At 45.0% G+C, this 26,454-nt stretch overlaps 1 protein-coding gene across 1 annotated transcript in view; it reads right to left on the reverse strand.

Moving 5' to 3' along the window:
* Window positions 1–26,454, reverse strand: part of TMEM241 (transmembrane protein 241) — a 533,877-nt gene that overhangs the window by 6,193 nt on the left and 501,230 nt on the right. The window contains exon 14 of the mRNA XM_069220019.1: window positions 9,197–9,261. Coding sequence (XP_069076120.1) covers window positions 9,197–9,261 — 65 coding nt within the window. The remainder of the gene's footprint in view (window positions 1–9,196; window positions 9,262–26,454) is intronic.

The raw sequence follows: 26,454 nt of genomic DNA on the forward strand, positions 1-26,454 counted from the left end.
AGGGGATTCCGGGAAGGTGAGCATGGGACTCTGCTTCTGGGTCCAGCGCCGGGTTCCTGAAGGTGGGATCAGAAAATTATGCTGGGTAGGTGACTGATGCTGCCAACTAGAGGCCTTGCCCCTTCCCCTTTTTTCATTTCTTTATTGGATTTTGCAATAAGAACATTAATAAAGCAACATGGAAGCAGAGTATCAACAGTGTAAATCATAGTGTCTCTAGTATTGACTGCAGGTAGGGGAAAAGCAAAAACATTAAAGACAGAAGATATTAGTACAATATTAATGCTACCATGGCGTGCATGAATAGCATCAGTAAACTAGGATGGTAATGAAATGAGAGGGTGAGTATAAAAAAACAGTCAAACCTATTTTGCACGTTTGTTTAACAGGAGGCAAGGAAATAGGCATCTTTACCATCACAATTTAAGAGCAAATGCTAACGAATCGACGTGGGGTGGGGGCAGCCAGCAAGCACCTGTCTAAGGTAACTTGGGGGTATTAGTAAGGAGGGTTATGCAAGCAGGGCTAGCTATGTCAAACGTGTAGTAGTGTAAGGGAACTTGCAATGTCTCCACCAGGTCATGGGGGGGCGGGGGGGGGGTAGGGTATTGCATCTTGGCAGGGGGAATCATCTTTGACCAACACCTGGAAGCTGAGTAGCAGGTTGTCCCGTTCCATGGTGATGGTGTATTTCTGGAGGCCTCTTGCCTTTCCAATTCTCAGCACTATTTTCCCCAGCACAAGCTAACAGTGACCGCTGCCACGCCGATACAACATGGCGGAGGGAAGCCTCCAAAGGCCTGTGACTGTGCACTAGACCAGGAGCAGAGGGGGATAGAGAACGAAAGCTATCGTTTTGTTTTGCCCGGGAAAGGGCGCAGGGCACAGACCTCCCAGCTGTGACAGGTAGTTATCTCAGTCATTTGCACAAACTGAGAAGGAACTGTTAACAAGTACAGGACAAGAATGGACAAGACCATAACATGTGGTGTAGGTTGGTGTCTGGAACAGGGCCACTGAGGGCAGCAGTAATTCGCTCCAGGGAAAAACACATTGATATGAGGCAGATGTGCCCCATGCAGTATAAAGAATGGAATGAGTTTGAACTTTGCATTTCTTGAGACAGCAATCAGTTAATGCCAGTGCCCTGTCCTATCCCTCAACTCCTTATCTGGTAGAGCCTGTACTATTTTGGTTTCAGACTTGTCTCAAAGGCTAGTAAGAGAAATTTTGGTGTGCTTCCCAATAGAACTTGTCAGCCAACTGATAATGCTGCGACCTTTGTCCATGGTGTGGAAATATTGCACTATGGCATTAATTGGGATTCCACTGCCTGAATGTTCCAGCTGACGCACAATGCATGTATCAATGTGTGATACATTAGGAACTGCCCCCTGGGAATGTTAAGCTGATCTATCAACTTGTCGAAGGGCATCAGCTGCAGCGTACCAGCTCTGTAGGTCGGTGGACGCCAACGAACCCTGCGTGTGTGTGGAGCCCATCAGTGGAGTCGTGGAAGCGCAGGGAAGCGTTGGGTGTGGGATAGGCAAGCTCCTGCAAAAGCAGCAATGTGCCACTCGAAGCAGACATGGTTAGGATGGAGTGTTGGTCTTAGTAGGATGAAGCAACCATAGAATCTGTTGCAGCTGCTGGGTGGATCGGAGGTGGTTTCCACTGTAGACATCAGGTAGTAATGCTTGTAATTGGAGGCTCCCGAGGGTTACCTCGTCAGTGAGCAGCCTAAGCTTGGACAGCGCAAGCCAAATAACTTTGCCGGTAGAAGAAGAGGGAGGATGGCAAATAAGTACAGTAGCCACAGGTGGAGGATGGCAAATAAGTACAGTAGCCACAGGTGCACAATCAATTTTGAGAGAGAAATTCTGCCCACGACTGAGAGCAGGAAAGTTCTCCAGAATGAAGAGGCCCTACCCCTTGCACAGGATCACCGCTGAGAGGCTGAAGAATTCCTTTTGAGATTCTTTTTGTGTTTTTTTTTCTCATGGACTTGTCCTCGATGGTATTGGTGTGCATGAGGCCACATTCAGCGCATCGCTTGGAGTTATACTTAAGCCCCAAGCCAGAGGTTGCGTGGTTCGAAAGAAACTTCTTGTTCTGGCAAGACAAACAAAGTTTAAATTGTCAAACTTTCCAGAGAGACATCCCTGAAAAACACTGTAATGTAACAATGTGGTAGAAAAACATTCGGAGGAGCTTGACTCTGAATCTGCTGCGAAGGTTTCGGAAGAAGGAACTGAAGCCAGTGTGCATGTATTGTGCTCTCAATCATATCCGGGGATTCCAGATTTAAGACAGAGCCATAGCACCACTTTTTGGTTCAGGAGCGCTATTTCAAGTTTCCAGATCCAATATATACATTTTTGTATTTCTAAAGTACAAATTTAGCTAGCAATGGAACACTGGTCAGGGTGGAAACTCCAATGGGGTCGCACTGGAGGAGGATCCATGCAGGAGGTGTAGCTGGTGGAAGGGGTGAGAAGTCAGCCTGAGGTAATATTCCTTGAAGAGATCGGTTTTCAGCATGGTGCCTGGAAGAGATTCCAGAGTAAAGGACTCTCCAAGTCTACACAATAAAGAGTTATATAGTGCATCCCACACTATGCAAATATGGCCCATCAAACCAACTGGAGACGTGGTCCAATATGGTAATGGGTGGTAAATACTGCTTGCTTTTAGCCATCTATTTCTGGATGGTAGGTACCACCCATAACTGTAATAATACAGTCCATGATGTACAAAGTTTCCGACAAATCAGATGACATTTCTAACAGCCTTTCAATATATTCTAAATTTCAACCTCCACTGCTAAAATCATTTCCCTCGCTTTTTTTTCTAAGAGCCTTATTGTAGGGGTTTCCGGTTAGGAGGACAGTAAAGGTCATTATGCTCGTGAAGGCTACATTTTTTAACCTAAGATCTCTCATTCACTCTGGTGAAGTTAGCGATATGATTCACTATGTTGAATGGTCCAGTAAATCAGCCCTGTGGGGCTGACAATTACCATTGAAATATCACGCACGCTATGGATAGCCGGTTGCTACTTCAGGAACATTGCCATAATGGCTATGATGCTTTTGGCAAGCTGCACGTTGCTCCAACAGAGGATATCCTAGTGCTTATTTTCTTTATTACTTTTTTTCACAAGCTGCACTTTTCGCCAGTAGAGTCTTAATATCTGCATGCACAGAACAGTACAGAACACTACTTACACGTGGAATTGCATATGTTCCTTATGTAGTGTGTAAGAGTTGTCAGTGTTTTTAATATTTAGTATTTTTATTTTTTCATGAATTCAATCAGCTCCAAAGTGGGGTAAATGTAGCCAGAGCTGTGAGTTAGACTGCTTCATTCCGCGCGACTACCATGCCATGTTTGAAACTGATCTCAAATGGTGTTGAACCAGGTATTATGGGTTTCAACTAAACTGCCCAAGGTTCAAGGTTTTTTGCACGAGCGATTTCTTCCAAGTAATAATACGTCAAAGACAATGCAATGACAATAATTGCTATTAATGAAATACAATGGATTGAAATTGGTTTCAGAAACTATTTCTCCACAATGGTCCTGATGCACCAAAGGGTTTTACCCATTCTGTGCCCATGAGGAAATGATTTGACACATAAGGGCCTATATATTAAAAGGTGGAAAAGTCAGAATTGGATGGAAAACTGGCACCATGTGGTAACAATATTTCACTTGTTACAAATGATTTTCATGTGGCAGTATTAATGAAGTCACAAGTGTGCAAAACGGACAGACAGTATGAGTGGGCTGGGCCAGTGTACCACGTGTTATACTGCATGACAAAAGTATTGCATTCACTACATCCTTCTGACCAGTTGCGGCTAGCGATGGGGCAAAATGGCGGGGGGAAAACCAAAAATGATTTTTTTTTTTTAAACTTACCTTGACCGCACTACCGCTCTCCGCTGCACTTCAGGGACAGGCTCTCAGCCTGCCCTGCCGCCAATCCTGATGATGCTCAAAGCAGCGTTAGGATTGGCTGGGGCACCCTGGCTGGGGCTCCGAGGCAAACTTGGAGGCTCTGTCTTCTCTCTCCAATCCGGCAACACAGTGCCGGTTTAGAGAGAGCCCTGTGCGCATGTGTGTTTGGCTGTGCACTCCCCTCAGTGCTCGTCCCCCCAGGTGGCCCCGCCCCTTTAAAAATAAAACGATAATAAACACAGTTTATTATCGTTTTATTTTTAAAGGTTTGCAGCTGCTGCTGGCAGGGGGCGACCCTCCTCCGCCATAGCGGAGGAGCTGCCCCTGCTTCCGACTACTACCTCGAAAGGTAAGTAGATGTGGAGATATGAACAGTGGTGGTGTAGCGGGTGTAATATTTTTATTCCAATGTTACCAATGTCACTACAGTATCATACAACCACTGAGCCACTGCTTTGCACTGCTATTGTGAAGGAGATTATATATGTAGGCTTAAACATTACAAGGTGCTTTTGTACAATCCAATTCACTGTATTATGCAACCTGTGACCACACGAGGGTAATGACTTAATTAAAACTGGTCAATGTCCACCAATGCCAGGCGATGAACCGTATGCATCATTGTAATACCTATTTAGGGGATCACAGCCACAGTGACCACACCCTTCTTTTAGTGCGACTAGCAGCAAGTTGGAACGTGGTTGTTTATTTATTACTGATTTATTGGGCATCACGTGCCACTTGCACGCCACTTCAGAGTGCCTAGGAATGGAAAAAAAGCTATAAAGGAGTGCGTGGAAAAAAGACAGTCAGCAAGATAAAAAAAGAGGTGGCATTCATAGCTTCTATGCACCTCCATTGAAGTTCCTCTTGTTCAGAGGGAGTGCAAAGCTCTTTCTCTGAACAGTTGTTCTAACAGGTCATGTGTCTAAGGATTATTTGATTCACAGTCAATATCGCGAATCAGCTGGCTGAGGGGAGTTCGTGGCAAGCCAGTTGTTAACTCATTCCTGAACTTCAAATGGTTTTGATGTTGTCTAGGACTGGGGTCTGACTATTAGGGCCTTGTGTCAACAAGGTGTTCCAGCTCAACCCTTACTTGATGAATGGAGCATGCGCAATTCTGTTATCAGCTGTACATTGGCTTGTGGTTTGTTTTGGTACCTAAGACGAAAACACTCTGAGGATAATGTAAGGCATCTTAAAGGTTAGTTGCTGCTCCAAAGACAGCCAAGGGAGGGTCTGACAAGAGAAGTGATGGACTGTTTCATGCACAAGTCCAGGCTTGCTGCTCCTGTTTGTACTAACTGTAGTTGTTTTTGCCTCCGATTGCTGGGCAATATGTTGAGTAGAAAAGTAAGGTAATGGAGGTTAGTTATATCCACTGAATGAAGATGATATAGAAGAGTGTAGTATGTCTTGTTTTTGAACACACAATAAAATTGTAATAAATAAAAAAAATGGATTCTTTAAATCAGATGCCAGGTGCATCCAAGGAAAAATCAGTGTGTATGCTCTACTTGGCAATATTTTATTTTGCTATCCATTTCGAACCTGGTAATCCGCATGCTAAAGTTGATGCCTTATCCCGAACGCAATGCTTGTATTGTTCTGAGGATAACACCAGAGAAAAGCTTGGCACCTACAACTTAGACCAACTGTGGGCATGTCAGTCAAATTCTGCTGAAGTTTTTTTTAAGAGCTCAGCCTTTGCAAGGAGATGGATGGGGTTTCATTAATATGTGCTTTGGATTCCTGAAGTTTCACAACAGAAACCACTATTGGAAAGATGTTATAATCAGCCACTGATAGCACAACGATCAACACAATCGAGGGAGATTGTGTTCACGGATGTAAAACCTGTAAGGCAAGTAGAGCAGGGTTACTTCTTCAACTTCTGGTCACAGAGTCCATGGCACACCATTTTGATGGCTTGTCTACTTGCGTACTCCTTGCATGAAGAACTATAGGGATACGAATGATAGTGGCTCTGGCCACCCCAGTGGTTTAGTGTGCTGCCTTGCAGAACTTGTCTCTGGCAATTCAGTTGTCAAAAATCTTCCTGGTTTACTGTCTAATCTCATATTAAAGCATGGGCAGCGAGCTTTGATATTATATTTTCATAATCAACATAATGTCTCTCTGCATTTCTCCCACACAAAGTAACAGCCAGAACCAAAATGTGAACTGGTGCATTGAAAAATGATTTTTTTCTTTGTATGGATATTCTTATGTAGATTGTCTATGTTTAGTTGATATGGCACATAATGCTTGGCAGTTGTTTATACAGAGGTGCCTTGCTTTTTGGCCACTCAGGCTGCCATCCAAGAGGACTGCGCATAAACGCGGGCCTGTTTACAATTTAGTCCTTCTGCAAGGCATTTAACAAACCTATGTTTGTTCCAATGTGCACAAAGTTAAACAATGCTTGTTTCCGGTCCAGGGAGGACCTGGCTTGGCAGTTCGGGCTGGACTCTTCCGATGAGGAACACGGTCAAGACTGATTTGCATATGGCTGGGTCCAAACTGGGGTGGCATGGTGAGCAAAAGAACAATGGATTAAACCGAGATCTGTGACTGGGGGGGGAGTGTTTGCATTGTTCAGCACTCCGTCCATCATCCTTTTGTGTTGCTAAAGTTGCCCTAGGTGGGAAGGGTATGCTCACTGTGCTACTGGATTCAAGCTAGCCTTGCTGATGAAGGATGATACCCTGAAACTGGTCCCAGGATGCTTGTTTCCGGTCCAGGGTGGAACTGGCTTGGCAGTTCGGGCTGGACTGTTCCCATTAGGAACACGGTCAAGACCGATTTGCATAGGCTGGGTCCAAACTGGGTGGCATGGTGAGCAAAAGAACAATGGACTAAACCCAGATCTGTGACTAGGGGTGAGTGTTTGCATTGTTCAGCACTCCATCCATCATCCTTTTGTGTTGCTAAAGTTGCCTTAAGTGGGAAGGGTATGCCCAGATGTGGGTCCCGTGCTCACTGTGCTACTGGATTCAAGCTAGCCTGGCTGATGAAGGGTGATACCCTGAAACCAGTCCCAGGATGCTTATTTCCAGTCCAGGGAGGACCAGGCTTAGCAGTTCGGGCTGGACTGTTCACAATAGGAACACAATTAAGACTGATTTGCATATGGCTGGGTCCAAACTAGGGTCTCATGGTGAGCAAAAGAACAATGGATTAAACCCAGATCTGTGACTGGGGGTGAGTGCATTGTTCAGCACTCCGTCCATCATCCTTTTGTGTTGCTAATGTTGGTTTATAGAGAGGTGCCTTGCTTTTTGGCTACTCAGGCTGCCATCCAAGAGGACTGCGCATAAACGCGGGACTGTTTGCAATTTAGTCTTTCTGCAAGGCATTTAACTAACCTATGTTTGTTCCAACGTGCACAAAAGTACGATGAAAATCATGAAGAAGTTGACATAACCAATACTTGTGAATTCTCCTGATGATGTGGTCCAGTTATCTATGAAGTGTTTCTCAATAGTGAAGGTGTTCAAGCCATGTTTCATTTGTACAGCTATAGCAGAATGGGAAAACTACGTTGTCATATCTGTCAAAAACAATAACAGCCACAAGATCAGTTCTTGGTGCAATGGCACATGACATAAGTAATGTAAGTTTGAAAGCTAACCCTACATTATATAGTTAAGGTCCCCAACAGACTTACATCTGAGAAAACTCCTACGAAGAAAACTGACTGCTTATGAGGTTACATCCTGAGCTGCAAAGTTTTTGCCTCTCCCTCATAACGATGGTGACAATAAAATGTATTGTATTAATCCACCCCAGGCCCTGTCCCATTAGTGCATGCCCATAACCTCGTTTTAGGGTGCAGCTAAGAGAAGGGACTACGATTCCTCCAACTGCACACGCAGTATTTATCTGGTATCAATAGTATCATGCAGTCAAATTACTGTTTTATTTTGTGAGCCAATTGTCAAGTTCTCTATTAAATAACACACGAAGTCAATAAAAACCCCAGCCATGAAAGGCAGGTGCGTGTGTTGTTCTCAGCCTCCCCCAGAATGCCTTCGGTGCAGAGATCGAAGCTTCTGGAAGCCAAACAAAGAGTTCCTTATTCTTCCGCATGCCAACTTTCCCTTTCTGAAATGCGCACTGGTTGCCAAAATATGACTGACCGGCTTCCTTGACTCCCATCCAAGAGCGAAGGCGCTGGCTGGCGGGGGGGCTGCGTCCCCTCACTGGTGCGAGCAACCAGCAGCTTTAGGTAATAGCCAGCTTTCAGCTCTCCCCGGATGGGATAGCCTTTCGTAGGCCAACGGAACATTGTTAGTAATCGAAAGCTTTGACAAGGCAGCTTCAGCGTAAAGAAGGCAAGTTCACACAGTGTTTTTGATTCATCGATTAATAAATATATTTTTTTCCATTTGTGTTATGAGTTGCTCTATTAGCAGTCAATTCTGATTTTAGCATATTTTAACACATTCACTAAGTCGAATGTGCGTCACTAGAAAAGTGCGTCAATCGACCCACATTTCATAAACGCATTTCTGACTGTTTTGGTTGTTGTTCAGTTGGTCAGTCCTGGGATCTTGTTAGGGAACACGGCAGTGGCATGAAAAAACCCACCAGGGAACACTACTGGCACAATTTTCGTTGCTTACATATATTTTGAAATGGGGAGACCAGTATATGCACAAGGGGAAAGCTGACAAAAGGTATTTCACATTATTTGTTTTTCTTTGCTTACATAATACACATTCGAACACAAATAATTTTCACCACTTTTCAAATATGAAAACGTGAGGACTACCTTTCTCCTTTTTTAAAAGGGTTTGCCTTGATTAGAGTTTCTTTGTTAAAAAGTTGATTATAAACGTAAAATAATTAAGCGATGGTTCTCCGAGCCATTTTCTAACGTCCATTCAGGTGTAAAAAGCTTTCTGTGATATGAAGCGGGTCAACTTTGGTTTGCTGTCAATTGAAAAGCAGCAAAATAGTGGCAAATGGGTTCAGCCCTTTTTCGTAGCTGTGCAATATTTCTGCAGCAGGGCCCTTAGTTGTTTTTTTTCGGGACCTTCACTCAGACGCCTTGTTGGGATACATGCCTGCTCTCACTGTAGCCCCCAAGGTGATTTTCCCTTGCAATTTTCCGAGTCATCAATTGCAGTAAACAGGTAATGAGCGGAAACGCAGCCTGGATCAATAGAAAGCAATCACTCAATTAATAGGACACGTAGAAATGCCATGGCGTAGGTGCACTTACCAGCAAAGGGTCGGAACATTCAGAGTAATGTCGAAGACAAACGGCGACAAACCAGCTGTGACGACCTGCAGAGAAAGTACCAGAGGTCATTCGGGAAAGGTACAAGAGTTTTCCGATGGAAAACATGTCCACACGAGCACGTGCGCAACACACAAAAAGGGAAAAAAGCGATGGTGCTTGAATTCAAATGGGCTAATCAAAACCTGTGCCAGGCAGGCGAAACACTGATAAACACATACTTAATCAAAAGAGTTTGAGTCTGCTGTTGTATTTTTTGCATGACGGCTTTGACAAGGAATTTCACACAGAAAGCCAAGCCCTCCTTACATTCACTGAGAGAACACAGCCCAGCATCAGAAAAAAACATCCTTGTGATGGGAGGCACTGCGAGTTTCAAGCCTCCCCCTCCACCAACAGCAAATAACATGCTTATTCGGCCTTGAAATAATTTATTTGGACGGAGAGAAAGGAACACAGAAAAGTTTGGGGTACAAATCGTCTGCCACCAGATTTGTATTTCGTACAACAACAGGTTGAGAGATTTTGTGGAGGACGATTGAAATTGATTCATTTGTAATTTCAGTCAGTACAGTCAATGGTCAAATAGAGGCAATAGTTAAACATCAGGGACCCACCCCTTGATCACATTGAGGATGACAATGACTAAGAAGACTTGAAATTTCTGTACCTTGACTCTACAAATGAAAGCAATAAAATACAAAGATCCAGCTCCTCAAAATAACAACCAGAGTAGTTCATCTGTGCAAGATTCTCAGATATAGTACCACATCAGGGCACAGCCCAGTCCCAAAGATAGCTGGTATGCCAGCATATATATGCTGGCCAACCATGCACCTGGCTGTGCATTTTTTAAAGTGATTTTTATTTGTTTTATATGCTCATAGGAAAAAAGTAAATAAAACTTGCATATAAAATAAAAAACGGAACCTATATTGCCTTCACTGTAAATGCAGAATGTCAGATAAACTCACTCACCCTACTGGCCATCCTACTCATTGTTTAGCCAACCAATTATATCCAAGCCACTACTCCAAGCCCTTCATTCCAGCCAACTACACCTTATATCTATCACAGTTCGTAGTAAGTCCTCCCTGACCTTCATATCCATTCAAACTTGCATAGATATCCTCTCAATTGACAAACCCAACATCTCCGATGGCCTACACAAATCCACCCAGACTACCCATATTCCCCGCTTGGACACAAATGTTCTACCCCATTTCTTGGCTAAATTCCACCTGGCCACCATTAAACCTCAGTGCTAGTGCCAAGCATGACACTCTCAAAGGTGTCATGTCTGCAGTTTTCCCCAGAATTGTTCCACAGGTACTCCCCACAAAAAAAACCTGTACAATGGTCCGATCCCAAATAGTTCAAAGTCCTTTCCTCTTAACACCAAATACATACCCGATCTGGTAGCAAGACCACACATTAAGCCTGGTGCTGATATAATAAACATGGTGGAGGAACTTCCCACACATCTGCTTCCATTTGTCCCTCACCGCTTTCCCACCTTTCCACCAAACGATTCAAGGAGTTTGGAGTGTTATTAAACAATGTTTGATAAGCCTGGGATATCTCCCATTTCACCTGCTAGGAGGTAACCTGGTACCAAGGGGATGGACTCTGTTAATGTGCCCCATTCGAAATTATGGCATCTCTGTGGATGTCGGTGCTGAAGGTATCTGAACCTTTCACTGTTGACCGAGTCATATTTGATTTGGAACTATTAAAACATCTTTATAGCACTTTGTTTGCCCCACAACATCCCTTTCCACAGAGGCTGCTGGTGCATTAAACCAGTTGACTTTGCGCAGCCCTACTCTCCCCCCTCCAGCTGCATGATTCCTAGGACAGGAATTAACCCTTAACTGGAGTTAAAATTAAAAACATGCCACACAACCAACTCCTAGTGCATTATAACACACACCACACGCACACACCCCTTACATAGCAGTGATGAGATAGTGCCTGCCCAGAACAGTGACAACTCCAAGCTGTAGCATGGACAACAATCAAAACTATTTAATCTTATTTGCCCCAGCAGCTCAATGTTCTTACCCAACACCCTTTGTCCTTACTCTGGTGGTCATACTTCACAAGAAGTGGAAGCCACCCCACATTTAAACAAAACAACGGCGATAAGTGGGGCAATTCCCCAGGAATCCCCTAAAAGTAACTGAGCCCTAAGCCATTCCTTAACAGGAGCAACTGCTGTTTTAGTGAGCATAGGTAGCTTTGACTCTACTCTGCCCATCATAAGTCAGTCTTTATGATATCCTCCATATACCCCTCCCAACACTTATTTGGAAGGTACACTCTACAGAAGGAATATATAACTAAATGACAATGATTTACTTTGCCAAATAGCAGTGTTGAACAGCCCAAATTGATGTGTCCTGGAGACAGGTATTATAAAAACCAATCTGCCCTAGCCAATGGGATTGCTTTGCGAGCCCCTCTTTATTCCTGGGTACTGCCAACTCACTCACTCATAGCTAGACACAATGAATATACTCTACACTCATTGCAACAGTAGTGTCCCAAAAAGAGGTACGGGTAGATGAACTAAGGAACTTCGATGGGCTCCTCCTCAGCTGCCACACTGTAGTCTAGCCACAGTATACTCCAATGTAAGATTGAAAAGCTGGTGGACGCATGCACCCATCGTCTGCACAGCCCAGACCAGACCATGGGTGAAATAAGTAGTTTCAGCTGTGTAGTGCTGGATTGAGTACTGGCGTGTCAGCATGCTGACTAACTGTGTAGACTGGCTGAAGTCACAGCAACTATATATGTGCACAAAGTGGATAGGTGGACTTTGACTCATTGGCACACTCCGTTTTCCCAGCCCACAGAGGTTTCACACATGGCCTTCTTTCAGAAGCGTAGCCGGTGTGTCATGGACCCTGGTGCCAGGAAGGAAAAGGCCCTCCTGGCTGTTGTTTGAATTAAAAATACAGCAATAATCAGCATTAACTGGGACCATCAGACCTCTGGGCTCCGGTGCTACTGCACCTGCTGCATCAATGGAACCTACAGCCCTGGCTTAATTCCTTCTCTCAGATGTGAGGTTGGTTGAGGACGGACCCATGTAACTGCAAGGTAATACTAAGCAGGTGACTATACAGTGTCCACGTGTGCTGGAACATTAAACACCACCTTGTTTCCAGGAAAGCAGGGGCAAATATCAGTTCGCTCGGGGAACACACAATCTTTGCAGATGCTGGAATGCTCAGGATATGACACGATGAACGATTTCATATAAGATTTTAGAAAAATCTGTCCAATGACCATACAGCAGTGAGTCAGATAAGGCGACCACAATAAGAACAAATACTTCACAAACGTTGATAAGTCTTGGAACATATTCAGCTGTTGTGTTTAATTAAGAGCTCTGAGGAAAAAAAGTAACTCACTGGTGTTTTTCTCCCAGTTTAGCCTTGTACTGTGACATTGGTGTCTCATAATATACTTAGGAATTCCCTTGAGGCCTAAGTGAACCCCAAAGGCTATTTCCAGTCTGAAACACATTGGCCCCGTTACAGCAATACATGCAGGCGGCATTACCCAAGGTACTTGGACGGATATCTAAACAACCCCTTTGTACCCCCAAGGAGCACGTGCACTGGGTTTTAACAAGATGCTATTGTGTAAAGAAATAACCCACGTGTTGCGAGTCTAGTATGACAGGCAGAGATTACACACAAACAGTCGAATTCACAAAAGAAATTACAATTTAGATTTCAGTAGCCTCTTTGGGTACTGGATGTACTACAGCGCAGCACCTTCAGGAGCCTGCTAGGGCACTAAAGGGCTATGACCTGTAGTCCTTGCAGGAGTCTGCTGGGGCACTAGAGGGCAATGTCCTGTAGTCTTTTCAGTAGCCTGCTAGGGCACTAGAGGGCAAAGTCCTGTTGTCTTTGCAGTAGCCTGCTAAGGCACTAGCGGACAATGGCCTGCAGCCCTTGCAGTAGCCTGTTAGGCACTAGAGGGCAATGTACTGTAGTACTTGGAGGAGCCTGCTAGGGCACTAAAGTGCAATGTGCTATAGTCCTTGCAGGAGCCGGCTAGGGCACCAGAGGCAATGTGGCCTGTAGACCTTGCAGTAGCTTCCTAGGGCATTAGGGGGCAATATCCTGTAGTCCTTGCAGGAGCCTGTTAAGGTACTAGATGGCAAAATCCTGTAGTACTTGCAAGAGCATGTTAGCACACCAGTGCCCTAAAACCTACTGCAAGGACTTGCAGGACATTGTTGCCTAAAGGGTAATGTCCTTTACTACTTTCAGCAGTCTGCTAGAGCACTAGAGGGCAATGACCTGTAGTACTTGCAGAAGCCTGTCAGTGCACTAGACAGCAATGACCTGTATTCCTTGCAGGAGCCTGTTAGGGTACTAGATGACAATGGCTTGTAGTCCTTACAGTAGGCTTTAAGGGGACTAGAGGATAGAGTCCTGCAGTCCTTTCAGTAACCTCTTAGGTTACTAGACAGCAATGTCCTACAGTCCTAGCAGTAACTTTTATGGCACTATAGGGCAATATTCTGTAGACCTTTCAGTAGCCTGCTAGGGTTCTAAAGGGCAATGATCTGCAGTCTATGCAGTAGCTTGTTAAGAGTACTAGAGGGCAATGTCCTACAGTCAAGAATAGAAGGAACAGGCACAGAAGTGAAAGTGCATCATCACATCCCTCGTGTTGTCACCTTCTGACCTCCTGTAAAAGAGTTCTTCTATTGGTGTGTACACATCAGTATAAGCATGGTGTCATTTTGGAATACTTTTTCAACTGTTAGCCTAATGGAATACGCCCTGTAAAGCAAAGTCCCTCCTAGAGCTTGCCCTCGCACCCCCATGATCACAAAAACATGTCCTTATTTTCTGGTGCGCTGTTTCTGAGTTGCCAAAATCTGTTCATCAGTATCACAGCTTTCTATAGGGTACATGCCTTCACTTAAAAAGGCAGGAAAACAGCATGAGGGGTGTTAGCTTGGTAGTCAGGTCCAGTGATTTCAAGTCAAGAATGGAGGGGGAAAAGGTTGTGGGGGGAGGGGGTTGGGTGTGTGTGAGAGAGAGAGATAGACAGAAAGACACACCTGAGAAAGTCGCGAGCAAGCAAATAGAAGCAGTCCTCTCATCTGCTGCATGTCTGTGTGTTGAGAGGTGGGAGATAGGTGGAGTGAGGTAGTAAGATGAAAATATGCATCCCCTCATGGTATCTTTACTTTTTTATAGGGGAAGTAGTGATGTACCTATAGCCCCTGTACCTCTCTTTAGCAAGATGGTTGATTCAGTCTCCCATAAATGAACAAGTTACTTACCTTTGGTAATGCTTTATCTGGTGGATAAAATATCTACCTGCAGATTGTGCAACTTTTTACTATCCCAGGAATCTGTCGGGATCCAGAAACTTTTCAATAGCTCTCGTACACTGGTAGAGGATGCTGGCTTGATCATAAGCTTGCATGCAGCACCCAGTGATGTCACTGGAGTCATAAAGCGGCCCATCAGCGTTTTCATGTCAGTTACCAGCCAGTTTTTTACAGCATCTCAGGTGAACAGATAACAACATCATATTTAGATCAGTGCTGTTTTCAGTATTATGAAGAATATCAAGCAACAGAACTATTGGTAGACACAGTCATGCAACAAAGAGGTGGTTGGGTTGGTGAAGAATGTGCAGGTAGATATAGGGGGTTATTCTAACTTTGGAGGAGGTGGTAATCCGTCCCAAAAGTGACGGAAAAGTGACGGATTTACCACCAGCCGTATTACGACTCCATTATATCCTATGGAACTCGTAATACGGCTGGTGGTATATCCGTCACTTTACCGTCACTTTTGGGACGGATTAACACTCCTCCAAAGTTAGAATAACCCCCATAGTATCCACCAGAAAAAGCGTTACCAAAGGTAAGCACTTGGTCTTCTGATGGATAGTTCTACCTGGAGATTCTTACTCTTTTGAACAGATTGCCCAAGTGGTCGCAGCTTGCATGGTTGTCTATTCTTAAGAACTGAATAAGCGAAGTGGCCATTCCTCCTCATTTCGTAATCCAGACAATGTTGTTTCACAAGTGTGAAGGGAGCACCAAGTTGCTGCTTTGCAGATATCTGCTACCGGCACTCCTCTTGCTAGTGCTGAAGTAAATGACTGGGCTCTGGTAGAACAGGTCCTGATACCTTCTGGAGGCTGCTTGTGCACCCTGACATAGCAGATCTTGATGCACAAGATAATACATCTGGATAATGTCCTCTTGGTAGATTGTCTTGCCTTTCTTTTTTCTAGCATATCCCCCAAAGTGCTGATCATGTAGCTTGAATTTACATGTTCTGTCCATGTAGAAACTAACTGCTCGCTTGTAATCAAGTCAATGAAGTCTTTGTTCTGCTTTTGTAGGATGTGGAGGAGGGTAGAATGTGGAAGGGTGATGGACTGACCTAAGTGGAAGGGAGTGGCCACTTAGACAGGAAGGCAAACCTGGTTCGTAATACCAGTTTGCTGTGGAAAAAGGTGGTGAAGGGGGCTTTACACTCAGTCCCTGAAGTTCTCATACCTGCCAAGCTGAAGTGATAGCAATTAAGATAACCTTAAATGTTAATAACTGTAAAGGACAACTAGGTAAAGGTCCAAATGGGGAACACATTAAGTGAGATCCAAACAGAGACCCCATTGTGGCAAAATGGAATATGGAGGGTACCTGTTTGTGAGAACTTTGAGGAATCTCATAACTGAAGAGAGATGGTTGATCTGGAAGACATAAAAAAGCCGAGAAGGCAAACAACATTTAATAGTAGTGAGGGAGGGGGCACAACAGAAAATATCGGACAGGTGAGCCTGTAGGGGATCTATGGAAATCTCTGCACACCAATTGTCAAAGCTGGAATAAACTATTTTGGTGGAGTGTCTTCTAGTGCATAAAATAACATCCACCACTTTAGGGGGGGGGGCAAAGAAAACATACTCCCATTGCCCCGCCCAATGTCCTGGCATGTAGGTGGAGGCTCTGGTGGTTGTGGTGTAGAACAAGCCTCTGAGAGGAGGTCCACCCTCCGAGACAGAAAGAGCAGAGGGTACAGAGAGAGGTAAATGAGGTCTGCATACCACACCGTTTGGGGCCAAGTCCCAGGCAATTAAGATTACTTACGTCTGGGTAAGGCCAATCTTCCTCAACACATGAGGAATCAAGGATATGGGGGAAAAGTGTAGTGAAGTAGGAAGTTCTACTTCAAACCAACCTCTCCCTCCAATGCTCCCTGCATCCTATACTGACGGCACAGAATTTTGGACAATCCGCTTTCTTGGAAGTGGCAAGTAAATCTATCTGAGAAGTCCGCCACAACTGATAGGCACCACTCATGGTCAGCAAGATGACGCCGGCTGAGACCGGCCACTTGCATGTCGAGGCCAGGTGATTTGCCACCAAACAAATCTGATGGTACTGAGCCCAGGACCAGAGTCATGGAAACTATCTGTAGAAATAATGCAACCCGACTTCTACCTGTTTGTTGATGTACCACATTGCAGTCTTATTGTTTATCAAGTTCTGGACTGGCTGACCTTGAAGGGAAGGAAGGGAGAAAGACTTTGAGATCCAGACATATCATCTGTTTTCCAATGTGTTCTTTTGGTGACCATAGACCTCTGATCTCCAGTTTTTCCAAATGAGCTCCCCACCCTAGAGTTAAAGTATCTGTGGTTACTGTTGCACTAGAGGAGAAGAGTGAAAAGGCTTTCCATGAGAAAGGTTGCTGCTTCACACTCGACCACTGTAGATCCACTGCAGTGTCCCTGGAAATCTGGATACAGCCTTCTAGATTCCTGTTGTATTAGAACACTGCCCACAGAGGAACCAACAGGGAGCCCTCATGTGCCAGCATGCATTGATGACCAGTAGAATGCTAGCAGACCAAACAAACATAAGACCGCCAGGACTGGAATGTTTACTCCATTCTGAATCATCAGAAACATAGCCTTAATATTTTGAAAACTCTGAGGAGGAGGGAAGGCTCTACTAAATGTTGTTTCCAGTACTTCCCCTTTGAGTCAGATGTACTGAGAGGGCACTAGGTGAAATTTGGGCTTGTTGATCAAAAAGCCCAGGTTGAACATCAGTTGTCTTGTTCCCTCAAGGTGGTGAGTCACCATCTCTGGAAAGTTGGCTTTGATGAGGCAGTTGTCCAGGTAAAGGTATACTAGAATTCCTGCCCACCTGAGATGGACTGCTATGCCGCCATCATCTCTATGAAGACTCAAGGTATGGAAATGAGGCTAAATAGAAGGATCGCAAACTAGTAATGTTCGGATCCGACCGTGAAGTGAAGGAACTTACTGTGACTGCAGAATCTGGATGTAGAAATAAGCAACCTGCAGGTCAACCGATACCATACAATCTTCCGCTTCCAGCACCAGCAAAACCTGAGCTAGAGATAGCATTTTGAACTTTTTTTTTTGAGGAACCAGTTCAAAACCATTAGGTCTAGGATCAGCTGAAGACCATTGTCCTTTTTGGGGGTCTTGAAGTAAAAAGAGTAACATCCTTGATCCCATTCCTTGCCTAGAACCAATTCCACCACACTCGTTTGAAGAAAGGATTGAACCTCCTGTTGAAGATTGTGCAGATGGTCTTGCAGGAGCGCAACTGGTCGGGAAGGGTTGGGAGGTCGTCATTGTTGGAAGGGTAGGGCATACCCCTTCTATACAATTTGAAAGGCCCAAATGCCTGAAGTAATAGCGTTCCATGCTTATGGGTGGCGTGACCTCCGATAATGCAGAACTAGGGCTTCTTTAGGCTATTGGCTGGGGAAGAGGATGAGCAAGAGAATGAGGAAGAGGAGGAGGGAATGGGTAGGGCATGTTGTTTCTGCTGCCTCACCATTTGTAATGCCTGTAGAAGGGGTTTGCCTGCTGTTGTTGTTGAGCAGAATATTGTTAGCACCTTTGAAAGCAGAAGTATCTACTAATCTCTAAAATTCCTTAAATTGTCAGTAAACCATAGGTTGGGTTTGTAGACCAAGGTATCTAGCCGTGGCTTTGCTGTCTCTTTCAAGTGCTGAGTCTGCTTTAGTCCCCAAGAGACAAGATCTATCAAAGGGTAAGTCCATGAATGTTGTCTGGACATGCAGAGACAAGCCTTAATTTCACAACCAAGCAGTCTACGTTGAGCCACAGAAGTGCACTTAGCTGTAGCCAATGAGTCCATACTGTCAAGGTCTGATTGCATGGTCCATTAATTATGAACTTTTTGAAGTGGGCCTAAAGCTCATTTGACAGGTTATGGATGACAGCCTGAGCTGAATCCAACAAGGCATGCACATATCTTCTCATAAATCAAGTGGCATTTATAGACTAGAGAACCATAATTCAGACCAAAAATACATTTTTGCGTATTGTTATATTTTCTTAGACTTACGGTCACATGAGTGAATAGAAATGATCTGGGAGAATTTTGAAGAACGTGATGTTTGTACTTCCAGGCTTTCTGGGTATGGACGGGTTGACAAGAAGTCGGGGTCTCCAGAGACAGGTCTGTAACAACAAGCTATCTACCTAGATACAGCTGTAGATGCTGTTGGCTTCCCCAAAACAGCCAAGATAAGCACAGTCAGGGCTTCATTAAAAGGACGATGTGGCTCGGAAGACTGCAGAGATAGAATTCAGCACTTCTGTAAAAATGTTAGACTTGGCCACTGTTGCTGGAAGTTGGAGCTCAAGCATTTCTGTTGCTTTTCTCAATACTTTCACCTCAGGTAGAGGAAGACATGCTGTGGATAACAGCTCTCACCCAGGGGAAGTGTTGAGGCCACTTGCATCCTTCAAGCCTTCAATGCACAGGTCCATCATTATGTGTGTGTTCAGCACCTTCTGCAGAAGGTATATCTTCTTGCGGATCGTCATCCCTGAATCAATTCTCTTCTCTACATGCCTATGAGCTTCCCTCCTAGAATGATGAGGCATAACAGGCAAGTACTGTGGATCTGGCTGGGCTGGTGGCAGCTCCAGCAGCATCATTTGGGGTGCCCGTGGCATCTTTTGGGGGACCGCTGGAGTTGACTGCGATGCTGGAAAACTGTTGTGTTTTGACACTGGTAATAAAGCTGGAATAAGTAATGGGGTGGAGTCAACTTCAGTGTTGGTGCCACTGGCATTGGATGTGCAGGCACCCAGGACACTTGAGGCAACAGCAGGAAGTACATGAAGGGTACTGGCTGATAGGGTGCCAGAAAACCCAACAGGGAGTGTGCCATCTGTCCCATGGAGCCCGCCTGTGCACCAGAAGGCATCATAGCCCTGTTGAAGATGAAAATAGTGTTCAGGAATAGTGAAAATTTTGTCCCAGGTGTTCACACTAGGGCCTTGGAACCAAAGGTGTAGTGATGGAAGGAACAGCCATGCACACACAGAGGTCGCTCTTGTATGTGGCTTTCTTCCTTCCCTTCCATTGTGATGTGTTTTCAGCACAGGGCTGCATCTATTCAGAGGGCACCCCAACCGTTTTCCTTTTATCCAATATTTCCCATGTCATTTTTAAATTTTGGCAACTATTTAAGGGGCCCATAATCCCAACAGACTTCCTTAACTGGTGTACATCAGGGTCACTGCTTGGGTGAACTCTGACAGGGGAGGCTTCCATTAGTTTCTTGCTCTTAGTCCTAAGGGGGTAACCCCTTCTTACACTCCTCAGACCTACACCTTGCTGGTGGCAGCTGTCTGAGATTCTTGGGGGGCCTCAGGACATGCAAAGGAGTTGCCTTCTCATGCAAACTGAAGTTCAGAGATGTGAGAAAATTATGACACTTGTGTTTGTTTCTTTGTTAAAATTAGAGGTATGCCTGTTTTTAGGGTTACGTAAGATCGGTTTTGCAGTGTAGAAATGAAGCTCTATACGGAAAATAACCTAATCCCAAACCTCTTCTTCCTGCTTTCCTTTGTTTCACACTGTCTGGAGGCTTCACCTGAGACCCTGCAGGTGGGCACAGGTTCTCGCTATCCCAGACTGCGTGATTCTGTCTGTTTGGCTGACCTTTGAAATTGTAAGGACGCAAAATGCTGGGACTGGTAGTCTTCACATTCCCAAGTATCCCGCTTTGGGACCATAAGATGGAGTTGCATATCAATGTACTGAACAACATTTGTACTCAGGACGTGTGTAGACGAATCATTCAGAGCATGGAGCTGACAAGCTCTATGCTTTATTGTGGCTTGGGCAGAGCCTGTGCCCCCCTGAAGCTCTGCTCGAATTCCCGGCTGCTGCTACTGACTTTGCTCTGCTTGGAAGCACCCCCCGCCCCCGGAGTCCTCTATCATTCTAAAGAGTATAGGATCAATTTACCTCTATTAACACATGGAGAAAGTCAGCTGATGATTAGAATTTAACAACACCCAATGTTCACGATAATCCACTGAGACCCTCATGGCCCGTAGCAGTGATGAAGGTTGTTAGAAATGGGGTTCCTGGTTGGCTAGGGTAGGCACCTCAGCCAGGCAGGGACCACCAGTCTAATCAGGGCAAGGGAGCTACCCATCCAAAATAACCCCTGCTCACCCACTTTGTGGCTTGGCATGAGCAGTCAAGCTTATCCCAAAGGCAATGTGTATAGTGTTTGTGTTTGTACAACACACACAACACTACTGACACAATAAGTACACCACAAAGAAGACTCCAGAAACAGCTATATAAAAAATATACTGTATTGCATAAAACATCAGTCCAAAAACGACATGAATCAGTAATATCCCACTACCCAAGCAGTTGTAAGATTATCACACCGGTTACTAGTATTCTGCAACACAACCAGTAGTCAGGTAAGTATCATTACTAAAATAAATACAGATAGCAGGAATCATTTCCTTATTGCACATCATAATACACATCACAGAGGAAACATCACTGTGTATATCCTACATACCCTAAACCAGTATTTGTGCTCATGCCAGCAGAAACATGACTGGCACCAATTTCAGAATGCGACAATGCAGCCAGTAATGTATCACCCCTCCTCCGTAATATCCATAATGAGTTACTAGCATCTCTATTATCTGGCAGGGCAGGGAATAAAACTCACCTCAGCCTCGCAGGAGCTCCTGTGCTCCTACTATGTGATGGGTTTGAACGCAAAACACACCCAGTCCAGTATAGTCGCTCTTGCGCTCCTACTGCAATAATTGTTACACTTTTCCTGCTAGCGGGAAAGGGCTTTCGTTGAGGTTTCCATACCGTACTGGGCAGGGCTGTGGAAACCAAAAAATGCCCCCAAAGATGTATGTCATGTGGGGAAGGGCCACCCACCCCTCTAAAGAGGCAGGTCGCCCCAACACGAGGAAGGCGCCACTCTCCCTTCCCTCGTGGGAGGCTGGGATCAGATCCCGTGCTCAACCTGGCACTGCAGCTGCCTGCATCCACGTGGTGCAGCTGCAAGCCTTAGCGTGACGTCTTCCAAGGCAAACCTGGCCTTCACAGAGGTGAGGAAACACCTAGCAGCTCCCTGCATAGGGGGGCTCCCGCAGGCAGCCGCCCCGCGTCAGTGCGGCTGGCAGATCCTTGCTGCAGCATTCAGGGGGGCCTCCTCTTGGACTGACAGCGCACCCAGGGCCCCTCCTGGGACTCCCGGTCCACAGACTCTTTTCCCACGGGCTCCTGCCCACAAGCAGACGGCACAGAGGCTCCAATTAAGTTGGCTGGTCCTCTTTTCTCTTCACCCGGGCCACGGCCCTGATCACACCCACGTAGGTGCCTGCTTGTGCCTGGGGGCACTATGAGGAGTGGGCTTAGTCCCTGCTTGCTGGTTACCCCTGGCGACAATGCTGCACTCCTCTTTTCTCATCGGCCACTCCACATGGGGGAAAACACAGATGAGAGGGCACCCAGCCCCAGGGGGAGAGAAAAATACGGCAAAAATAAAGCACACGCTGGTCAGCCTTTGGGGGGAGAACCTCTGGCCTGACTTCACCAGGCATTCTCCCACGTTTTCCCAGCACTGATGAAACACTCCACCCTGCACTCACAGTGAAAAGTCTAGCAAAACAAGGAGGGGAGGGAAACACTAACCGGTTTCAGGAATGCCCCCTTCTCCTCCAGCACTGGCTCCAGACATCAGTAGGGGTAAATGAGCCCTTCGTGTGAGGGCAGGACAAATCGTATACAAATGTAAGTGTGCCCCGCCTCTCCCCCTCCCAACCCAGGAAGACCATTCAGTATGCAGATGCAATCCTGTTACACCTCCACCCTCCCTGTGTACTGGCTGTCTAAGAAGTATGCACAAAGCCCAGCTGTCACTCTACCCCAGGCATGAATTGGATTCAAGCTGCAAAACTCCAGTCATAAGCACAAAGAAATGCTCACTTTCTAAAAGTGGCATTTCTATAATGGTAATACAAAATCCACCTACACCAGTAAGCAGCACTTCTCACTACCATCCCAAACACACTAAACATGCCCACGCTATTCTTTAAAGTCAGAGGCTTTCCAATACACTCCTATGGGAGTAGCAGCGCTCACAGTAGTGAGAAACTAAATAGACTATTTGTCACTACTAAAACATGTAGTACCTAAAGGCATGTCCTACCTTTTTACATACACCACGCCCTGCCCATAGGGCTATCTAAGGCCTACCTTAGGGGTAACTCGGTGCAGTAAGAAAGGGAGTTTAGGCCTTGGCAAGTAGATTGACTTGCCAAGTCAGGGTGGCAGTAAACTGTGCATACAAGCCCTGAAATGCCAGACCTGATACAGGTTTGAAAGGCTACTTCTGTGGGTGGCGCAGGCTGTGCTGCAGGCCCACTAGTAGTATTTCATTTACAGGCCCTCGGCATAAGGGATATCACTGAGCAAGGGACTTACAGGTAAATTAAATGTGAAAGTCAGGTGTAAGCCAATCATACAAAGTTCAGAAGGGTGAGCACATGCACTTCAGCACTGATCAGCTGTGATAAAGTCCTCAGAGTTCTAGAGGCAACAAAAAGAAACCAGCAAAATAGGAGGAGGAAGGCAAAACATTTGGGGATGATCCTGCAAAAAGGGCCAGGTCCAACAGGGGTGGCTGCCAGAGAGACTGACTGCTCCACTGCTGGTTAGACAGTGGTGAATGAGCTTGGAAACTCACCCCTCTCTGCAAAAACGTTTCTTACTTTATCAATTTCTTTGTTGCTCCATTGGCATTGCCAAGCATGGATGTACTGCAACCACTTGGTTAGACAGCTGGCTGTATCCAGTGACACCCCGAGTTTGACGTAACTCTGTGGTGTCCACTAGGTCAAAACACACAAGCTCTGAAACATTTTACCCTTTCCTTGCAAGCAGTCTCGACACTGCAGTTCCCATTGCACTTTGCTTTGCTTACTGCTGTTTTAGGGCTTTACAAACCTCTAGGGTCACAAACCTTAACAATGATCATTGAAACAACGTTGCTTATTTTGTTGGCAATATTGTCATCCTCCGATTTAGCTTCAGTGTCCATTTCAGGCTTCAGAAACAGTAATGTTTGTTGATTTTGTGTTTGTAGTGCATTTCACCAGTGCTCGTCTTGTACATTCTAGCTATGTTCCTAGCTAGCTTTGTGAGCATTGAAGCCATTTGTACAATAATTAATCACAAGTTTGTAGACTATATTTAGCCAGACGCCCCTGTTTGGTAACTGTATAGTGCTTAAACATCAGCAGCTTTAACTGCTCCTGGTAATGCCACGCCATTACCATTTCATTGTCAGAATAGTGGCTCATTTTAGTACCTTTTGTGCCACATAGGAATCTGCGTATAGTATTGTGTTTTGTGCTTTCCACTGATTTGAACTGCTTAAACTGTAGATATACTTAAGATAGATCAGATAATATGAAACGAGTGTGAACACACAACCTTGGATGATATAGTCTCACACCACACATCCTCTCTTGGATTGTGCCTTGGACTACCTGGTAACCGCCACCCAGAGAATCAAGCAATGATGCTTAAATGAACCATATTTCTGCTGTGGACAGAATCTCCTTTGCTAGAGACCCTGAGCTCTCGATTATTTAGAAAACTACTGGCCCAAAACTCCGGAAAACATGATTTTATTTTTACAGGTTGTTTTTCTTTACAGTGCATTCATTAGTTATTGCATCACAATAGTCAAATCTGTATCATTTTATTGTTTACAATTTCACCCGAATATTTCAATATTTTTGGAGTGAGCGTTACCACAGGTTCCTCAAACTTTACAATACTGTTGATACTGCTTTGAAAATACGATTTTCCGAGGTACTTTCACCTTTCAAATGGTATTACATTTTCTTCTTTACAGTGATTACTCACATTTGTGGTCGAGATTTTCTTCTCTCGCTTTTCATACTATGATTGAAATGGACGGGCAGCTGTAAAAAGAGAACACTCGGGGCAAGGCAACATACTCACATAGCTTTGTCCGGATCATTGCTCGGGTAAACAGCCCATGATGAGTTCAATATTTTCTCAATTTGTTGCTAGGCAGTGTATTTGAGTAAAGGTGGTAGGGCTCTCAAGAGTCAAATAGACCAGTCTATTCGTTATTTCTTCTTTTACTGAGTATTACTAGATATGGATGTTACATCGCTGTATTTGGGGCGAGTCAGTAATATTTCTTTCCACTGCATTACTCAGTATTAGTCTTTCTTCAGTGTTTATGCTCGTCAGTTGTGTAATGCACTATTTCATTGATAATACAGCTCAATGACACTTGATAGCATCAGGGGTGTAGCTTGATCAGTAAGACTGGAGGGGTGTGAGCTTCGGATTCTCCAACAATCACACTGGCAAATAATGTCAGAATATGTCATACCAAGAAGGACGCACAAGATGGGCTTAAGGGGCAGTGGAAAGGGAGAACAATGGGAATTGGTAGAGGCACGAAGTAAGAGAAAACACATTATTTTGTGAAATAACCAACATTATTGAAGATTTTCCAAGCACAGAGAGGGAGAGTGTGCTCGCACGTTTTTTGTCTGTGTCTGAGACCTCATCATACCCAACTGAGAGCATCTGTACCCAACTATATATCACAAAATACCTTTAGTATGGGGGTGTAATATCCCAAATACCCCCTCAAGCTATGCCCCTGGTTAGCATATCCCTCTGTGAATCCTACAATGTAGTCGTAGAATGTGTACAACCACTTATTATTGTAACTGAAATCAGATTTTGTATGTCATTTTATAAGTTTGGGATATCTTTACGCAGCTAAGGATTAATCGCTGCTACACTGACTTTATACACCATTACATTTTCAGTAACCCCTCCTTGAAAAGAAGAGGGACAACTTCAGCGGTCTGACACTAGATCATCTGTCTGTTTTAATTCTATCTACCGGCCAACATTAGGTATTTGAAAGGATGCTTTGAGTCAGAAGGGTGAAGCCTTTTTGCAGCTATAGTGCCCAGCCACATATTGTGAAGCAGCTTCCTGAACCTAGGGAAGCTCATCACCAACACTAAGACAGGAGAGCCCAGGGGACATGCCAAGAGGCTGCAACAAGCTGGAACAAGGAGGGAGCGTAGAGTGCAGGTACAGGTGGACGCAGCAAGGGCTGCTGCATGCTCACTGTCCCACCCAGGTCCTGGTCTCGTCCCATTACTGGCCAAGCCTTTTTTGACACTCGGCCAACAAGGGCAGGAGACAGAGACTTGGGCTGTGCTGAGCTTGTGCTAGTGTTCAAGAAGAAACAATATCTCACCTAGAATACCAGCAATAGTGCTACGTTCTGCAGTCGAAATCCACATGCCGTCTGGCTATATCTCTTTCTTTTACTCTCACCCATATAGACACAGACGCTGCTTGTAAATGAATACTTTTTCTGGTAGATTCCTACTGTTAGGTTTAGAAATGGGAATCCATCGGGGCAGTCTGCTGACTTCATTTAGCAAAGTCCCTACCTATTGGGGACACTAGAGAAGCTGCCACTCTATCTATGCCCCATCAAAGGTCGTGGACACCCCTGTAAAATGTCAGCAGCTTTACAGCAGAAGACACTGCTCAGGTCTTGGCAAACACCAGATCAAAAGAGTGCAAAAACACAACAACAACAAAAAAAGAGTACGATGCCTCATCTTTGGCCTGACAAAAAAGGACAACCTGTCAAATGTCGTCTTCAGTTCAGACTTCCAGTTCAAGCAGAAAACACTTCAAAGTGTTATGCCTTGCATCCAAATGCCTTTACGAGACTCCACGCTTACACTTCTACCACAAGCCAAACGTCCAAATCCTGAACGCTTCCTGTGCTCTGTGAACAAAA

Source organism: Pleurodeles waltl, chromosome 2_2 (genome assembly GCF_031143425.1).
Source record: "Pleurodeles waltl isolate 20211129_DDA chromosome 2_2, aPleWal1.hap1.20221129, whole genome shotgun sequence".
NCBI classification, from domain to species: Eukaryota; Metazoa; Chordata; class Amphibia; order Caudata; family Salamandridae; genus Pleurodeles; species Pleurodeles waltl.